This window comes from Leucopleurus acutus (genome assembly GCF_964270905.1).
Source record: "Leucopleurus acutus genome assembly, chromosome: 13".
Classification (NCBI taxonomy): domain Eukaryota; kingdom Metazoa; phylum Chordata; class Mammalia; order Artiodactyla; family Delphinidae; genus Leucopleurus; species Leucopleurus acutus.
In genome coordinates this window covers 66,401,282-66,418,444 of record NC_139155.1, presented here as the reverse complement: position 1 = coordinate 66,418,444, position 17,163 = coordinate 66,401,282, and the positions used below count along the sequence as shown (strand labels likewise).

Below are 17,163 nucleotides of genomic sequence, written 5' to 3'. Positions count from 1 at the left end.
GGGCGGGGCCAGGGGAGCGGCGGGAACAGGCGACCGGCAGGCGGCCACAGGACTTCGCGGGTGCCTCCTGAGGGCGGGGCTGGGCTCCCTGGGCCGTGAGCGCCTCCCACACACCCCTCCGGGCCGCCAGGGCCTCCACGTGCTGCCGACCTCACCCGAGGGCCGGCTTCTCTAGACTGAACACAAAGCCACCTCCAGACACCTTTTCTAGCCCTCAAAGCCCTCGCTCCTTCATACACCCGACCCTGAAGACAAAGGCTGCTCCTCACCCCACCCCCTCTCCTCCAGGCAGACACACCCTGACACACAAAAGCCCCTGGTGCAGACCAGCAAACAAGACCCAGTGGGCAAGGTCCACCCCCGCCCAGCACGTAGGCTTCCTAGCGGGGATCAAGACCTGTGGGGTGATTCTCACCTTATCTTTCTACCCCACTAGATGGTACCCCACTGCAGGGTCAGCACCCTACCCCCACGCCCACTGAAAGCAGGCAACGTGGGATGGAATGAACCAGCTTAACACTTTTTAGGGGAGGGGGAGGGTCCAGCGGGGAACACCACCACTACTCAACCACAAAAAGCATGTGGAATTCAGGAGCCTGATTAGCTGAACAACCCCAGCTTCTTTTGACCACTGGGAATTTAGTTTCTACAGCAACATTTAGACCCGGAAGAGAGCTGACAGGGCTTGTGAAGAGATGGCCAGCTCAGCCAAAGCAGCCTGGAAGAGGACACAGCAACATGCAGACACAGCCCCACACACCTGCCCCCTCATCTGGATCCAGCCCAACCAAGTGCTCCATAACAAGCTGGAGGGATCCTTGGGACGCCAGTAGGAACTGGGAGGCAGGGAGGTGCACAGCCCACTCAGCCTCCTTGCCTGGGCTCACAGCATTCTCGGAGCCCCAGCGAGACTTTAGACCCCTGCTCACCTCAGAGCTCCAACCAACCACCACTCGAGATGGAATAAAAAGGAGTTAAAAGCACAGGAAGATGCTGACACACAATCTTAGCAACACTAAATTCCAGAACCAGAAATCCAGGAAGACCGTCCTGACTTCTCCAAAGCCTGCAGTGCATCCAGCAGGACCGAAGTTAGACCTAAGGGGGAAAAACAAGTCTGGATCAAAAGCCCAGATTCTTATTCGCTGAGCGGCCTGTGGAGCGCTGATGCTCTCCACTGTAAAATGACCAACTAGGCCGCTCCACGTGGACCAGAACTCCTCTGTAATCATTCAAAGCCTCTCAGGCTGACTGGTGTCTAGGAAACTCATAAACCAGCCCACAGGTCTGCCCTGAGATTAGCCCGCCCAGCCTTCTAACCTGCCCTCCACCACGTACATCTCAGGAGGGAAATGCCTTCTGGACAATATTCCAGACAATACTCAACATAATTTCTGGGAGTAAGAAAAACCCCCTTGGAAAGTTTACTCTCCCAGCCCAAATGAGGTCCCTTCCGGCTACCCACACTTGGTCCTTAATTTCTAGTCCTCCCACCTTCTTTGGACTCCCCTGGGCGGGAGTGCCACCTAGTGCCACTGCGAGGCTCTGCAGGCCCCAGGCCACTTGGCCGCAGCACCCGTGGACAGGCCAACCTCCTCAGGCAACCCACTGCCACTCCCCCGCTCCTTGCAGAGTGAACTCCGTGCCCTGCTGTGCCAGAGGACAGAAGGGAGTGGCGGGGCAGGGGTGGCAGGTGCTCTCTGTTAATTCTCATTCCCTGGGGGCCGATGGAGGCCCCTCGAAGAAGAGAGGTGATGGTCGGTGTCCCAAGGCTGGCACGAGGAGCCAGGGGCAGGTTATCAGCCTCACAGAAGCCTGGGCAGGAGCCCAGACAAGCACGGACTACCCTCAGGTGATTCCTTCATGTGAAGGCTTCTCACAGCCCTGCCAAATTCTCCCTTCGTGTTCTCGAATGTTTCCTAGCAATCCCACCAGCCCAGATGACTTCTCTGCCACCCAGGCAGCGAGGAGGGTGCAGCAGGGTAAGGAAGCGCAGCAGAAAGCTCCCTCCAGGCAGGAGCCCAGCCTTGTCCATTCCCTTTCCCCTTAGTGGTGCAGGCACAGAGCACCCCCTTGGGCTGGAGGAGGCAAGGGAGAGGAAAGGCTGGAGTGGCTGCCACAGCTCCTGGCACATACCACGAAGGAGGTCCCTGAGGCCTTGAGATGTCCTCCTGCCCTGGAATGAGGCCAGGATTCTCTGAGGTCAGAGCTGGGCAGGCAGCAGGGTCTACTTCCCACCAACTTGGCTGTCTGCCCATTTTAACATCCAGAACTGTCTTCTCAACACCTATTAGGTAAGAGGTAAAATAGTACTTCCTGAATCTCCACCCCCTGCCAGCATAGGACCAGGTATTTATTTACACCTATGTCATTCTCATTTAACAGCAGCCTGTTCACAGAGGGGAACAATAAAGCTATAAAAATTACAGGAAGTTTAAAAACATGCAAAACATGTTCTACACTGTCCAAGGTCATGGACTCGTGGAGCGAAGGAAATGCCAAGTGCAGATCGACAGGGTAGCGGTGAGCGACGTGGGAGACCTGACAGGCTGATCTGGCTTTATTCCTTTTCAGAACTGTAAAGTCACACCTCACATTTAAAAAATACTAAACTGAGGGCAGAAACAAGGAAGCAGTGCTAACGCACCCCATGGCCAGACGAGATGACAACAAACCAGATGTGCTCAGATGTGGACTGAAGTGTTTAGGGGTGAAGTTTCATAATGTCTGCTATGTACTTTCAGTGGCTCAGAGGAGAGTCTGTACATATGCATAGAGACAAAGCAGATACGAGGAAACATTAATAACTGGTCACTCAAGCAGTGTGTGTGGGTAACAATTCTCTCAACTTTTCTACTCTGTTCAAAAGTGTTCACAATAAAATACTGGAAGACTTTGCTTTAAGCCACAGAAAAACCTCTAAATTCTACTAGGGAGAAAAACTCAAGACCACACTCAGCATACAGCGCCTCTCTGGCCCTGAGGCAGCATCATGCCCACCACTCCTGCTTCATGAGGCGGGTGGGGCAGTTCCGAGCCGAACCCCTCCCTCCTGTCCAGGCAGCAGCCCTCCCATGACCACAGCCCACTCTGCAGCCTAGGGCCCCATCTCTGCAGAGTCAGCTCCTTGGTTTGCAGGAGGAGGGACACATGGACGGCTTCTTCCCCAAAGGGCCCCCCTTTCTACCAGGCCAGCTTCCCCACCGCCTGCACCTCTGTCCTCAAGACCCGTGAAGGCAAAAAGGACTCCTCAGAAGCACCAGAGACCAAGGGAAATCTGCCACCAGATGCCACCCTTCATGGAACAGGAAACCCCGGCGGGAGGGGGGCGGCACACCTGGGCACTCCCCCCATACACACCTGCCATCCAGGTCACCTGGTGACCTGGGCTTACAGACGCTACACACCTTCCATCCCTCTTGGTAAGAAGCACTTATGAAGGTCTGTTCCCCCCTTTGACTTATAGGGACAAAAAGGACAGCATATCTGAAATTATAGCTGCCACACAAACGCAGACTGCGATGCTCGGGCACAGGCGGTGGCCTTCCAGCTCCGGTCAGTGTTGCTCCCTTGAAGCCAGTTCTCCAGAGAGGCCTGGTGGCGACCACCCTCCCCACTGAGGCCAAACGCCAGGCCCAGGTAGCCCAAATAAGGTAGCCGGGCTCTTTGACCCCAAACCCTGACCTTTTTCAGGAAGGACACCATGAGTTCCTGAAAAGAAACTCATGGAAGCGTCCCCTCCTTCATGTGCGGCACTCGGCCTGCTCGAGGCTCCAGTTCTAAGGGCAGGGCGTACTCCTGGTCTGACCAGAGCCAGAGGAATGTGGTGGATTCCTTGTTCCGTGCTATTCAGACTAAACGTTAAACTTACAAATACTCTGAGCCAGTATAGACAGAGAATAAACACATGAAAATGTTGAAGTGGACTCACATTTAAAGAAAAGCAAATTACAAACTGTATTAAGGTATGATTCTTGATGTTCCCTATTTCCTCCACTGCTCTCAGTAAAGAGCTACTCCACCCCTCGCATCCATTCAAGTCAAAACTCACGAGTCATTTTCAATTTCTCTCTCCCCTCGTATGCAATCCATCAGTGCATCCTGTCCACTCTCCCCTCAAAACATACCCAGAATCGAATGTGGAATCTAAAAAATACAGCAAACTAGTGAATATAACAAAAAAGAAGCAAACTCACAGATATAGAGAACTAGTGGTTACCAGTGGCAGGGGGGTGTGGGTGGGGAGGAATATTGGGATAGGAGAGTAAGAGGTACAAACTATTAGGTATAAAATAAGTTACAAGGACTTCCCTGGTGACGCAATGGTTATGAATCTGCCTGCCCAATGCAGGAGACACGGGTTCGAGCCCCGGTCCGGGAAGATCCCACATGCCACGGAGCAACTAAGCCTGTGTGCCACAACTACTGAACCTGCACTCTAGAGCCCGAGAGCCACAACTACGGAGCCCGCGTGCCACAACTACTGAAGCCCACATGCCTAGAGACCACGCTCCGCCACAAGAGAAGCCACCGCAATGAGAAGAATGAGAAGCCCGCGCAGTGCAATGAAGAGTAGTCCCCGCTAGCCACAACTAGAGAAAGCCCGCACACGGCAACGAAGACCGAACACAGCCAAAAATAAATAAGTTAATGAATTAAATAAGTTGCAAGAATATACTGTACAACATAGGGAATATAGCCAATAGTTTATAATAACCTTAAAAGGAGTTTAACCTTTAAAAATTATGAATCACTATATCGCACACCTGTAACTTATACTGTACATCAACTATACTTCAATAAAAAAATACCAGAATCGAGTGCCTCCCCCCTACCCCAACTCCACTGCTCCCCACTCTGATCCAGGCCACCACCTTCTCTTGCTGGGATCCTGTCAGAGCCTCCCAACAGGTCCCCTAATCTGTCTCCATAGCAGCCAGGACAACTGGATCAGAACCCAGATCATTCAGCACTCACTCAGAGGACAGGCTGAGCTGGCGCCACGGGTCCTCCTGCCCTCCTACCTTCCTGCCTTCTGTGCCTCCAGCCACAGGGGCTCTTTGTTCTCCCTAAAGAGAGACAAGTGTTCTCTATCCATCTCAAGCCTCTACTTGGACCACTCTCCCGGCCCCTCAGATGCCCTCTCAGCCCACATGGCACTAAGCGGGGCCTTCCTTCCTTCCCTGACTGCCTTGGTCCCAGCCCAGCTCTGCCCCAGCCTGAGACACTGTGCCCTTTACCTATGTTCTCTCCACGGCCTTTCAACCACTAGACATGTCCATGTGTCCATCTGTTTCTCAGCTATCTCAGCCCCTAATAAGGGAAGCTCTCTGAGGATGGGAGCTCTAGCTCTACCAGTGGATCCCCAGCATCTCAACAGGGCCTGGCATATGGAAGGAGCTCAAAGATCTGTTGAATGAAGCAGCAAATGCAAGAAGAGAGGAATGGTGTTCATCTATGACAACTGTTTCAGTAACACCCAGTGTGGTTCATATACCCAACAATGCCTGTTACAAACAGGTACAATAGTTTTAGACGGCAAACATGTAGCAAAAATCGTGCAGGTGCCCAGACCCCTTCAGACAGCAATTCTACACTGAGGCATTCAGCCTGAGGAAAAGGCCTACGTGCAAAGATGTGCTCTACAACGTTAATCACGATGGTAAAAACCACCAGGGCACCAGAATCCACTATGGTAGCAGAGCCACTTAATGTATGTAGTTACATGAAGTCTTGCAAAATCATCATATGTAGCAATATGTATAAGGTAAAAAAGGCAAGATACAAAACAGGAGTAGCTGACCCCTGAACAACACAGGTTTGAATGCGTAGGTCCACTTATAAGCAGACTTTTTTCAATAAATACGCACTACAGTACTACGTAATTGGAGGATGTGAAGCCACGCATACCGAGAGTGGCCTGTAAAGTTATACGCATATTTTCAGTCGCTGGGGGGAGGGGAGTCAGTGCCGCTAACACCCGCATTGTTCAAGCGTCAACTGTATATCCATTTAAAAAACAGACAGACATCAAGTGAAAAATAAAGCCCGTGATTATGCAACAAGTCGTCAGGTGAGAAGGGATGGGAATCATGACTGTCCTCCCAGTTCTCCAACATTCTGTCAGAGCGTTACATCACCTCTGTCATTTACAAGAGAATGAGACTGACTTCCAGAAGGGGGCCAAGACCATTCAATGGGAATGTGCTGGGAAAACTGCACATCCCCATGAATGAAGTCAGATACTTAACCTTACACGATATAAAAAAACAACTCAAAATGGATCAAAGACCTAAACGTAAGACTTAAAACTATAAAATTCTTAGAGGAAAACAGGAGAAAATCATGACACTGGATTCAGAAATGATTTCTTAGATATGACACCAGAAACACAGGAAATAAAAGTATAAATAGATAAATTGGACTTCATCAAAAGATATGATCAAGAGAGTAAAAAGATAAGCCATAGAATAGGAGAAAAATATTTGCAAATACATATACCAGATAAGGGTCTAGTATCCAGAAAAATAAAGAACTCCTGCAACTCAGCAACGAAAAACCACACAATTCAAAAATGGACAAAGGGGGACTTCCCTGGTGGTGCAGTGGTTAAGAATCCACCTGCCGGGACTTCCCTGGTGGTACAGTGGTTAGGACTCCATGCTCCCAATGCAGGGGGCCTGGGTTCGATCCCTGGCCGGGAACTGGATCCCACATGCGTGCCGCAACTAAAACCCGGTGCAACCAAATAAATTAAAAAAAAAAAAAAAAAAAAAGAATCCACCTGCCAATACAGGGGACATGGGTTCAAGCCCTGGTCTGGGAAGATCTCACGCACCACAGAGCAACAAAGCCCATGCACCACAACTACTGAACCTGTGCTCTTGAGCCCGTGCTCTGCAGCAAGAGAAGCCACCGTAATGAGAAGCTCGCGCACCACAACAAAGAGTAGCCCCCGCTCGCCACAACTAGAGAAAGCCCGCGTGCAGCAACGAAGACCCAACGCAGCCATAAATAAATAAATATTTTTAAAAATGGACTAAGGGCTTGAATAGACGTTTCTCCAAAGATATATAAATAGCAAATAAGCATGTGAAAGGATGCTCAACATTACTAGTCATTAGGAAATGAAAATCCAAACCTCAATGATATACAATTTCACACCCATTAGGATGGCTATTATAAAAAAATTAAAAGGTGGATTAGAGACCTAAATGTAAGACCAGACACTATAAAACTCCTAGAGGAAAACATAGGAAGAACACTCTTTGACATAAATCACAGCAAGATCTTTTTTGATCCACCTCCTAGAGTAATGGAAATAAAAAAAATAAACAAATGGGACCTAATGAAACTTAAAAGCTTTTGCACAGCAAAGGAAACTATAAACAAGACGAAAAGACAACCCTCAGAATGGGAGAAAATATTTGCAAATGAATCAACAGACAAAGGATTAATCTCCAAAATATATAAACAGCTCATGCAGCTCAATATTAAAAAAACAAACAACCCAATCCAAAAATGGGCAGAAGACCTAAATAGACATTTCTCCAAAGAAGACATACAGATGGCCAAGAAGCACATGAAAACCTGCTCAACATCACTAATTATCAGAGAAATGAAAATCAAAAATTACAATGAGGGGCTTCCCTGGTGGCGTAGTGGTTGGGAGTCCACCTGCCAGTGCAGGGGACACGGGTTCGTGCCCTGGTCCAGGAGGATCCCACATGCCGCGGAGCAGCTGGGCCCGTGAGCCATGGCCACTGAGCCTGTGCGTCCGGAGCCTGTGCTTCGCAACGAGAGAGGCCACAACAGTGAGAGGCCCGCATACCGCAAAAAAAAAAAAAAAAATTACAATGAGGTATCACTTCACACAAGTTAGAATGGGCATCATCAGAAAATCTACAAACAACAAATGCTGGAGAGGGTGTGGAGAAAAGGGAACCCTCTTGCACTGTTGGTGGGAATGTAAATTGATACAGCCACTATGGAGAACAGTATGGAGGTTCCTTAAAAAACTAAAAATAGAATTACCATATGATCCAGCAATCCCATTCTTGGGCATATACCCAGAGAAAACCATAATTCAAAAAGACACATGCACCCCAATGTTCATTGCAGCACTATTTACAACAGCTAGGTCATGAAAGCAACCTAAATGCCCATTGACAGACGAATGGATAAAGAAGACATGGTACATACATACAATGGAATATTACTCAGCCATAAAAAGGAATGAAATTGGGTCATTTGTTGAGACGTGGATGGATCTAGAGACTGTTGTACAGAGTGAAGTAAGTCAGAAAGAGAAAAACAAATATCGTATATTAATGCATGTATGTGGAACCTAGAAAAATGGTACAGATGAACCGGTTTGCAGAGCAAAAGTTGAGACACAGACGTAGAGAACAAACATATGGACACCAAGGGGGGAAAGCGGCGGGCAGGGTGGGGATGGTGGTGTGATGAATTGGGCGATTGGGACTGACATGTATACACTGATGTGTATAAAATTGATGACTAATAAGAACCTGCTGTATAAAAAAATAAATAAAATTCAAAAATTTTTTTTAAAAAAGGTGTTGGTGAGGATGTGGAGAAAGTGGAATCCTCATACAATGCGAATTGGAATATAAAATGGTACAGCCACTGTGGAAAAGTTTGGCAGTTCCTCAAAAAGTTAAACATAGATTGACCATATGATCCAGAAACTCCACTCCTAGTTATACACCCAAAAGAACTGAAAACAAAGACTCAAGCAGATACTTGTACACCAATGCTCACAGAAGCACTATTCCAACAGCCAAAGTGGAAACAACCCACTATCTATCAATAGATGATAAACAAAACATGGTCCATCCATAAAATAGAATACTATTCAGCCTTAAAAAGGAAAGAAACTCTGAAACATGCTTTAAACATGGATGAATCTTGAAAATCTGGTAAGTGAAATAATAAGCCAGACACCAAAAGACAAATGTATGATTCCACTAATATGAAGAACCTAGAACAGTCTTCACAGAGACAGAGTAGAACAGTGCTTAAGGGGGTTGGGTGGGAGGTAGACTAGGGAATATTATTTAAAAGGTACAAAGCTTCTGTTTGAGATGATGAAAAAGTTCTAGGAACGGATAGTGGTAATGGTTGCAAAACAATATGATGGGGCTTCACTGGTGGCGTAGTGGTTAAGAATCTGCCTGCCAATGCAGGCGACACGGGTTCGAGCCCTGGTCCGGGAAGATCCCACATGCCGCAGAGCAACTAAGACCGTATGCCACAACTACTGAGCCTGTGTTCTAGAGCTCATGAGCCACAACTACTGAAGCCCGTGCACCTAGAGCCCGTGCTCTGCAACAAGAGAAGCCACCTCAACAAGAAGCCTGCACACCACAACAAAAGAGTACCCCTGCTGCCGCAACTAGAGAAAGCCCGCGTGCAGCAATAAAGACCCAACACAGCCAAAAATACAATGCAGGGAACATGGGTTCCATCGCTGGTCCAGGAAGATCCCACATGCTGTGGAGCAACTAAGCCCGTATGCCACAACTACTGAGCCTGAGCTCTAGAGCACACAAGCCACAACTACTGAGCCCGTGCACCACAACTACTGAGCCCGTGCACCACAACTACTGAAGCCTGCACACCTAGAGCCTGTGCTCCGCAACAAAAGAAGCCACCGCAATGAGAAGCCCACGCACTGCAACGAAGAGTAGCCCCCACTCACCGCAACTAGAGAAAGCCCGCGCACAGCAACGAAGACCCAATGCAGCCAAAAATAAATAAATAAATTTATTTTTTGAAAAAAAGAAAAAGAAATAGACCCCAAAATGACAGAAGATGATGAAAAGGAGAAAAGGACTTTGAGACAGCTAAATAAACAAGCACAATATGCTCAAAGATTTACGGGAAAATATGATCATAATGAGAGAAATGGAAGACATAAAAAAGAACAACTTGAAACTTCCAAAATGAAAACCAGAATGTCTTCAATGAAAATTTCTACAAAAAGCTACTAGAATAAGTGAATCTAATAAGATTACAGAAATTTTCATATATTGCTAATGGGAATACAAAATGGTAAAACAACTATTAATACTTTCAAAACAGTTTGGTGGTTTCTTATAAATACACAGTTACCTATGAATAGTAATTGTACTTTTAGGTATTTACACAAAAGAAATGAAAACAAATGTCTACACAAAGACTTAAACACAAATATTCATATAGACTTTATACATAATAGTCAAAAGATGCAAACAACCCAAATGTCCACCAACAGATGAAGGGTTAAAAATAATATGTGGGGCTTCCTTGGTGGCACAGTGGTTAAAAATCCTCCTGCCAATGCAGGGGACACGAGTTCGAGCCCTGGTCCAGGAAGATCCCACATGCTGCAGAACAACTAAGCCCGTGCACCACAACTACTGAGCCTGCACTCTAGAGCCCGAGAGCCACAACTACTGAGCCCTCGTGCCATAACTACTGAAGCCCACGTGCCTAGAGCCCGTGCTCCACAAGAAGAGAAAACACTGCAACGAGAAGCCCGCGCACCACAATGAAGAGAAGCCCCCACTCACGCAACTAGAGAAAGCCCGTGCACAGCAACGAAGACCCAACACAACCAAAAATAAATAAGTAAAATAAAAAAAAAAAACTGTGGCATATCCACCCAATGAAATACTATTCAGCAATAAAGAGGAATGAATTTCAACATTATGGTCAGCGAAATAAACCACACAGAACAGAGTACATTCCATTTAAATAAAATTTCTTAAAAGAAAAATCTCATCTATAGTGATAGGAAGCAGACCAGTGATTGCCTGGAACCATGGGTGGATACTGACTGCAAAGGGATACATATTTTATATCTCCAGTGTGGTTGTGATGACACAAGTCTATATATTTATTAAAACCAATGAATTATATGCTTAAAAAGGGTTTTATTGCATGTAAACAATACCTCAGTAAAGTCGACTTAGAAATTGAATCAGGGCTTCCCTGGTGGCACAACGGTTAAGAATCCACCTGCCAATGCAGGGGACATGGGTTTGAGCCCTGGTCAGGGAAGATCCCACATGCTGCAGAGCAACTAATCCTGTGCGCCACAGCTACTGAGTCTGTGCTCTAGACCCCGCGAGCCACAACTACTGAAGCCCGTGCCTAAAGCCTGTGTTCTGCAACAAGAGAAGTCACCACAATGAGAAGCCGGCACACCAGAACGAAGAGTAGTCCCTGCTCTCTGCAACTAGAGAAAGCCCACGCTCAGCAACGAAGACTCAATGCAGCAAAGAATAAATAAATTTTTTTTAAAAAAAGAAATTAAATCACCACAGTAGCATTATTTACAGTAGCCAAGACGTGGAAACAACTTAAGTGTCCATCAAGTGATGAATGAATAAAGAAGTTATGGTGTATATATTTACAATGGAGTATTAATCAGCCATAAAAAATAAGGAAATTCTACCATTTGCGACAACATGGATGGACCTTAAAGGCATTATGCTAAGTGGAATGACTCAGACAGAAAAAGACAAATACCATATGATCTCACTTATATGTGGAATCTTACAAAAAACAAAACAAAAAATCCCACCAAACTCAGAAAAACAGATCAGACTGAGGAGGAGGGGGAGCGGGGAATTAGAGGAAGGTGGACAAAAGGTACAAACTTCCAGATATAAGAGAAATAAGTACTAGGGATGTAATGTACAATATGATGACTATAGTTACCACTGCTGTATTAACATACAGGAAAATTAAGAGAGTTAATCCTAAGAGTTCTCATCACAAGGAGAAACTTTTTTTTTTCCTTTTTTCTTTTCTTCTTTATTTTCTTTTTATTGTATCTATATAAGATGATGGATATTAGCTGAACCTACTGTGGTAATCATTTCACAATGTATCAAGCTATCATGCTGTACACCTTAAACATATACAGTGATATATATCAATTGTTTCTCAATGAAATTGGAAAAAAATTAAATCAACTTTCAATAAATATGTAAGTATGGAGGGACTTTCTGGAAGATACACAAGAAATGTTAAAAATTCTTGCTTGGGGCTTCCCTGGTGGCGCAGTGGTTAAGAATCCGCCTGCCAATGCAAGGGACACACGTTTGAGCCCTGGTCTGGGAAGATCCCACATGCTGCGGAGCAACTAAGCCCATGAGCCACAACTACTGAGCCTGTGCTCTAGAGCCCGTGAACCACAACTACCGAGCCTGCGTGCTGCAACTACTGAAGCCCACATGCCTAGAGCCCATGCTCCGCAACAAGAGAAGCCACCGCAATGAGAAGTCTGCACACCACAACGAAGAGTAGCCCCCGCTTGCTGCAACTAGAGAAAGACCGCCCACAGCAATGAAAACACAACACAGCCAAAAATAAAATAAACAAATAAATTTAAAAAAAAACATGAAAAACTCTTGCTTGCTTCTGGAGAGCAGGAATGGGATTAGCAGATGGGGTGGAGAGTGGAAGGCTCATTTTTATGTAATCCCTTCTTTACTATTTGAATTTTCACATGATCATATTTTATTTAAAATTTTTAAACTATCTTACTAAAAATAAAAATTAATTTAACAATACATACTCCTAAACAGAGCCAAAAGCTTAGAAGGGTGATGTTCACCAAAATGTTAACTGGTTTCCTGTGGGTTGTAGGATTACAGGTCATCAACTCTTTTCATCTTCATATTTTGCAACACTTCCTTATTTTTTGTAGATGAACACATCTTTATAAGTAGATAAAGGACAAAGCTATTTCCACATTGGGGAAAGTGATGCCATATATATAGAGAGAGAAAGAGTGGAGCTACTGGAACCTGAATGCTCCTGAAAGCTTCCAGAGACTCCACTCTCCTTAACAGGTTACTTTGTTGCTAGTTACAGAATTCCCTTTAATCCCACAGCAGCAAACACATAGGTTTCATTTCTACTCAGCAGATTGCATGAACTTTTTTTTTTTAATTTTATAAATTTATTGATTGATTGATTGCTGCATTGGGTCTTCTTTGCTGCGCGCAGGCTTTCTCTAGTTGTGGCGAGCAGCGGCTACTCTTCGTCGCAGTGCGCAGGCTTCTCATTGCAGTGGCTTCTCTTGCTGCGGAGCACGGGCTTCTCATTGCAGTGGCTTCTCTTGTTGTAGAGCACAGGCTCTAGGCGCACAGGCTTCAGTAGTTGTGGCACGCGGGCTCAGTAGTTGTGGCTTGCGGGCTCTAGAGCGCAGGCTCAGTAGCTGTGGCGCACGGGCTTAGTTGCTCCGCAGCATGTGGGATTTTCCCGGACCAGGGCTCAAACCCGTGTCCCCTGCATTGGCAGGCGGATTCTTAACCACTTTGCCACCAGGGAAGTCCCTGCATGAACTTTTTTTTTCTTCTTTTCTACCATAAAAACAACATGAATCTTAGATCAGGCAAAAATCTTAGAAACATTTTCTTAAATGTGTAAAAACAGAAGCCCCAAGGTGACACCACTCACCCAAGGCCTCGCAGTTGCTGGTGCCCAGATCTCAAGTCTCCTGACACCCTGTCCCTCCCTCCTTACTGCTCCTACGTGAGCGCTGCACCCACCCCAGCCCAGAGGACAGCCTGCAGGGAGTGAGGCAGCATAGATTTTGGAGTTATGGTTTCCTCTAAACTGTTACCAAAAAGAGGAAATTCAAAAAAAAAAAAGAGGAAATTCTATTTACATGAAGGAAAGATGTGAGCATGAATTCTTCAGGAGTGCTGTGCTGGGGGCTGGGCGGGGGGCGCGGTGGATAATGTGAATGCTCGTCACATTATCGCAGACAACAACTGTTCAAGTCAGGCCACTCAAATTCACCTCCCATTTTAAACCGTCAGCCCCAGAGAATGGAGGTACCTCAAATACACAGCAAGCCCTCCCTCCATCTCTCACTGCCACCGTCGAGCTCCTATACTAAGAGCACCTTCTATGAGCAACATGGTATTTATTGTTCCAAGAGTACGGCATTTGGCATCGATAGACCTCTGTTCTGGAACCTATTCTGCCACCAACCAGTCTTTCCATTTGTAAAATAGCTCTAACACCTGCCCTTCCTACCTCAGTGAACTGTTGTAACTAAAAGGGTTCAGAAAAACTGCGAGGTGCTGTTCAACATAAGGTACTACAACCATGCTCTTGAGAGTTTTGATACAGAGGGAAGACCAGAGGGTTCTCTGCAACAAGAGAAATTCACAAGCTAGGAAAGGACAAAAGCTTCCTGCTTTTGGCACTCTGGCACTCTGACCAAGAGGGGCTAATAGGAAGGCTTCATGTGTGGGGATGGCTATACAGCCCATGTCTGTCTCCTGGAAACCCAGAAAACACTATTTGGTAAGAAAAAATCACCCAGTCACCTCAACTGTGCCATTGACCCCAGAGGCCATCTCAGCAGTAACTTCCAACCTGTCTTCTTTCTTAGCTCTGGAGATGCCAGACTTGACTTCAGGGATAGGAAGGGATTATATTCCAGCAAAATCGCCACCAGAAATTGTCACCTGCCACATACTAATGGAGCCCTGAAGGGACCCTTACAGCTCATCTGCCCATGATTCCTAAATCTGACTTATGAGAATCACCCGCAGGGCCTTGTAAGAACAAACATCTTGAAGCCTTGCCCAAAGTTTCTAAATCTCTAGAGTGAGCTGAGACCAAAGAGTCCATATCATTAAAGCTCCCCAAACAATTCTGAGGATCAGCCAGACTGGGGTACTCTCTCATTTTTCATATGAGGTGTCAGTGATTAGGTAGAGCCGGGGGTGGGACTAAGATCCAGCCCCCATCTGCCCATTCAAGAACTGCCCCCCAAACCTGCCCCTCCCCCCCAAACCTGCTGCCTCTCCTGAAATCTTACAGCATCTACTCTGAGCCCAGACCATTTCCCCTTCATAAATGAAATGTTGCCCAACTTGCAAACCCAGGAGGCATCTTATTCCACCGAAAGAACAGGACCTAACTTAAGCCCAGTTCTTTACCAAAAGGGGCTTCAGACTTCTCACTGTACTAGGCCACTCTGCTCCTGTGTCCTGTCACTGTCCAGAGCCTAGAACTTAGAAGCTAATCAACCCTGTCCTCTTTACAAATAATCGTTTTTCAGGTATTGACTCATATATGGCAGTAATCCCAATTATACAAACAGTGGATGCTATGAAAAACTACTGACATTAGTCTTTTATGAATGAGGAAGTAGCAAATTTCTTCCAAATGTAGATTCTCTTGGGATACCTTTGAAATGAGTGGGAATCTCCTGAAAGCAGGTGGGCATGTCACCAGGTGGGTCAGCCTGACAGATGCCTGGGGTCAGAGCGAAGCCAGCTTGGGTTTAACACTGGAGTGGGGTCATGAATCACAGTCTTAACAAGTACTTTACTAGTTTGAAGGAGAAGGGTATGTTTACAGAGGAAACAACCAATGTTATGGGAAACAGTGTTCAGCATACTTAAAAAGTATGACTCACATACTATACAATTCTGTAAAAAAGGACTCTGTAATATACAACCAAAAACAGAAAACTTGGCAAGTGACGTGTCCAAGTCCACACAGCTACTAGGAGCATGGTTAGAACCTGCCTTCAGGACTGGGACCCTGGCTGCTGGGTGCAGCTGAGCTGGATTACTGATATGGCGCAGCTCATGGGGAAATCCAAATGCATCATCCCAAATACCATCGTCTCTGCTTTCACCCCCTCTGTTGCCCAAGCTATCAGGGTCTATTGATATTTCAGATATTTCACTTGTTAAATTATGGGTAAAAAGAAAGCAATTTTTAAACTTACACCTTTATATTCAATTTCAGTATTTACTGAATGTCTGCTCTGAGTCAGATATCCTGGGCCTCAGGAAGCACAGATGAGTAAGACAGTTCATTACGTATCACACAAGGTACAACGACACCGAAGGCCGCCCCAACTGCACGGCCCAATTGCGGGGAGAGCATTTTGAGCAGTAACGATAAAGGAATTTGATGATTTCAGTCTGGTCTCTGGTGAGAACTTATCCACATCACAAAAGTCCAACCCTTCCAGCTCATCCTCAGATTTGAGAAGGCGTGAACTGTCAGGACGCCAGCCTGAGTATAAGGCACGAGCTCTGAATATTTCAACAGCAGGAAATTTCCACTCGGAGGCCTTGGGGAGACCAGGGGTGGATCTGGAGACAGAGGGAAGCCGGACATGATGCCCAAGGTATAACTTCTGTAATAGCCCTAAAACCACTGGAGATGTGAGCTCCAAGAAAGCACATTTCACTTTTTCAAACAGTTTAACTTTGGAGCAATTTACAAAGTGACAGGCAGTTGTGCTCCATGAGAACCCAAGGTGGTTCCATCCTGTTACCTCCCAGTGACCAGCAAGTTTGGGCGGGATCTCCAAGCCCAGCTTCTCCCATTCTCGCTCCTGGTACTTCTCATACTGCCGGTAACCTGCGTACCCGCCACCCGTCGCGACCAAAAAGAGCAGGGGGCGCAGCAGGGACAAGGTTCGGGCAGGGGCAGTGTGGACTTTTCTGGCATCTGTAACAAAAAGCAGGAAAATTTTGAGCCTGAGAAAAGGGACGGGTATGAGTCACGCAAACACAGCACCAACAGGAGGGCTGGGAAAAGCCCTCAGCAAAGCTGACTGGACCCGGAAGGGATCTGACAGGGAGGTGCAGCCCTGAGTCACTGCAAAGACCCTGCTGCCTCCAAATTCTATCTAGTAAGGTACAAGCTTCTTTCCTGTGACACTACAGTGCACCCCAAATGCCACCATAATTACAGAATTTAAGATGAAAACATTGAATTGCAAAGAGGTCAAGAAACGAATCCAGGTTGCCCCGCTGGATACCAACAGGGCCAGGACTGGGACAGGTACCATTTCTCACGCAGGCTCTCTGATTTTACTTTTACGATCCAGGCCCAGTTCTGACTGGACAGTAGTATTCTCCCAAATGCAAAATCTCGTAAGCTCTAACAATTCAACGATAAAAGATAAATAGTCCAATTTTAAAACGTACTAAGAATTTGAATAGATATTTCTCCAAAGAAGATATATGAGTGGGCAGTAAGCACATGTAAAGATGCTCAACATCTGTTATGGTTGAATTATGTCCCCCTAAAATTCATATGCTTAAGTCCTAAGCCTTAGCACCTCAGAATGTGACCTTACTTGGATAAAAGGTCTCT

General features: G+C 46.3%; 1 protein-coding gene across 1 annotated transcript in view; it reads right to left on the bottom strand.

Annotated features, from left to right (window-relative positions):
• Positions 1-17,163, bottom strand: part of PISD (phosphatidylserine decarboxylase) — a 36,175-nt gene that overhangs the window by 9,478 nt on the left and 9,534 nt on the right. Inside the window, exon 3 of the mRNA XM_082853115.1 lies at positions 16,337-16,512. Coding sequence (XP_082709241.1) covers positions 16,337-16,512 — 176 coding nt within the window. The remainder of the gene's footprint in view (positions 1-16,336; positions 16,513-17,163) is intronic.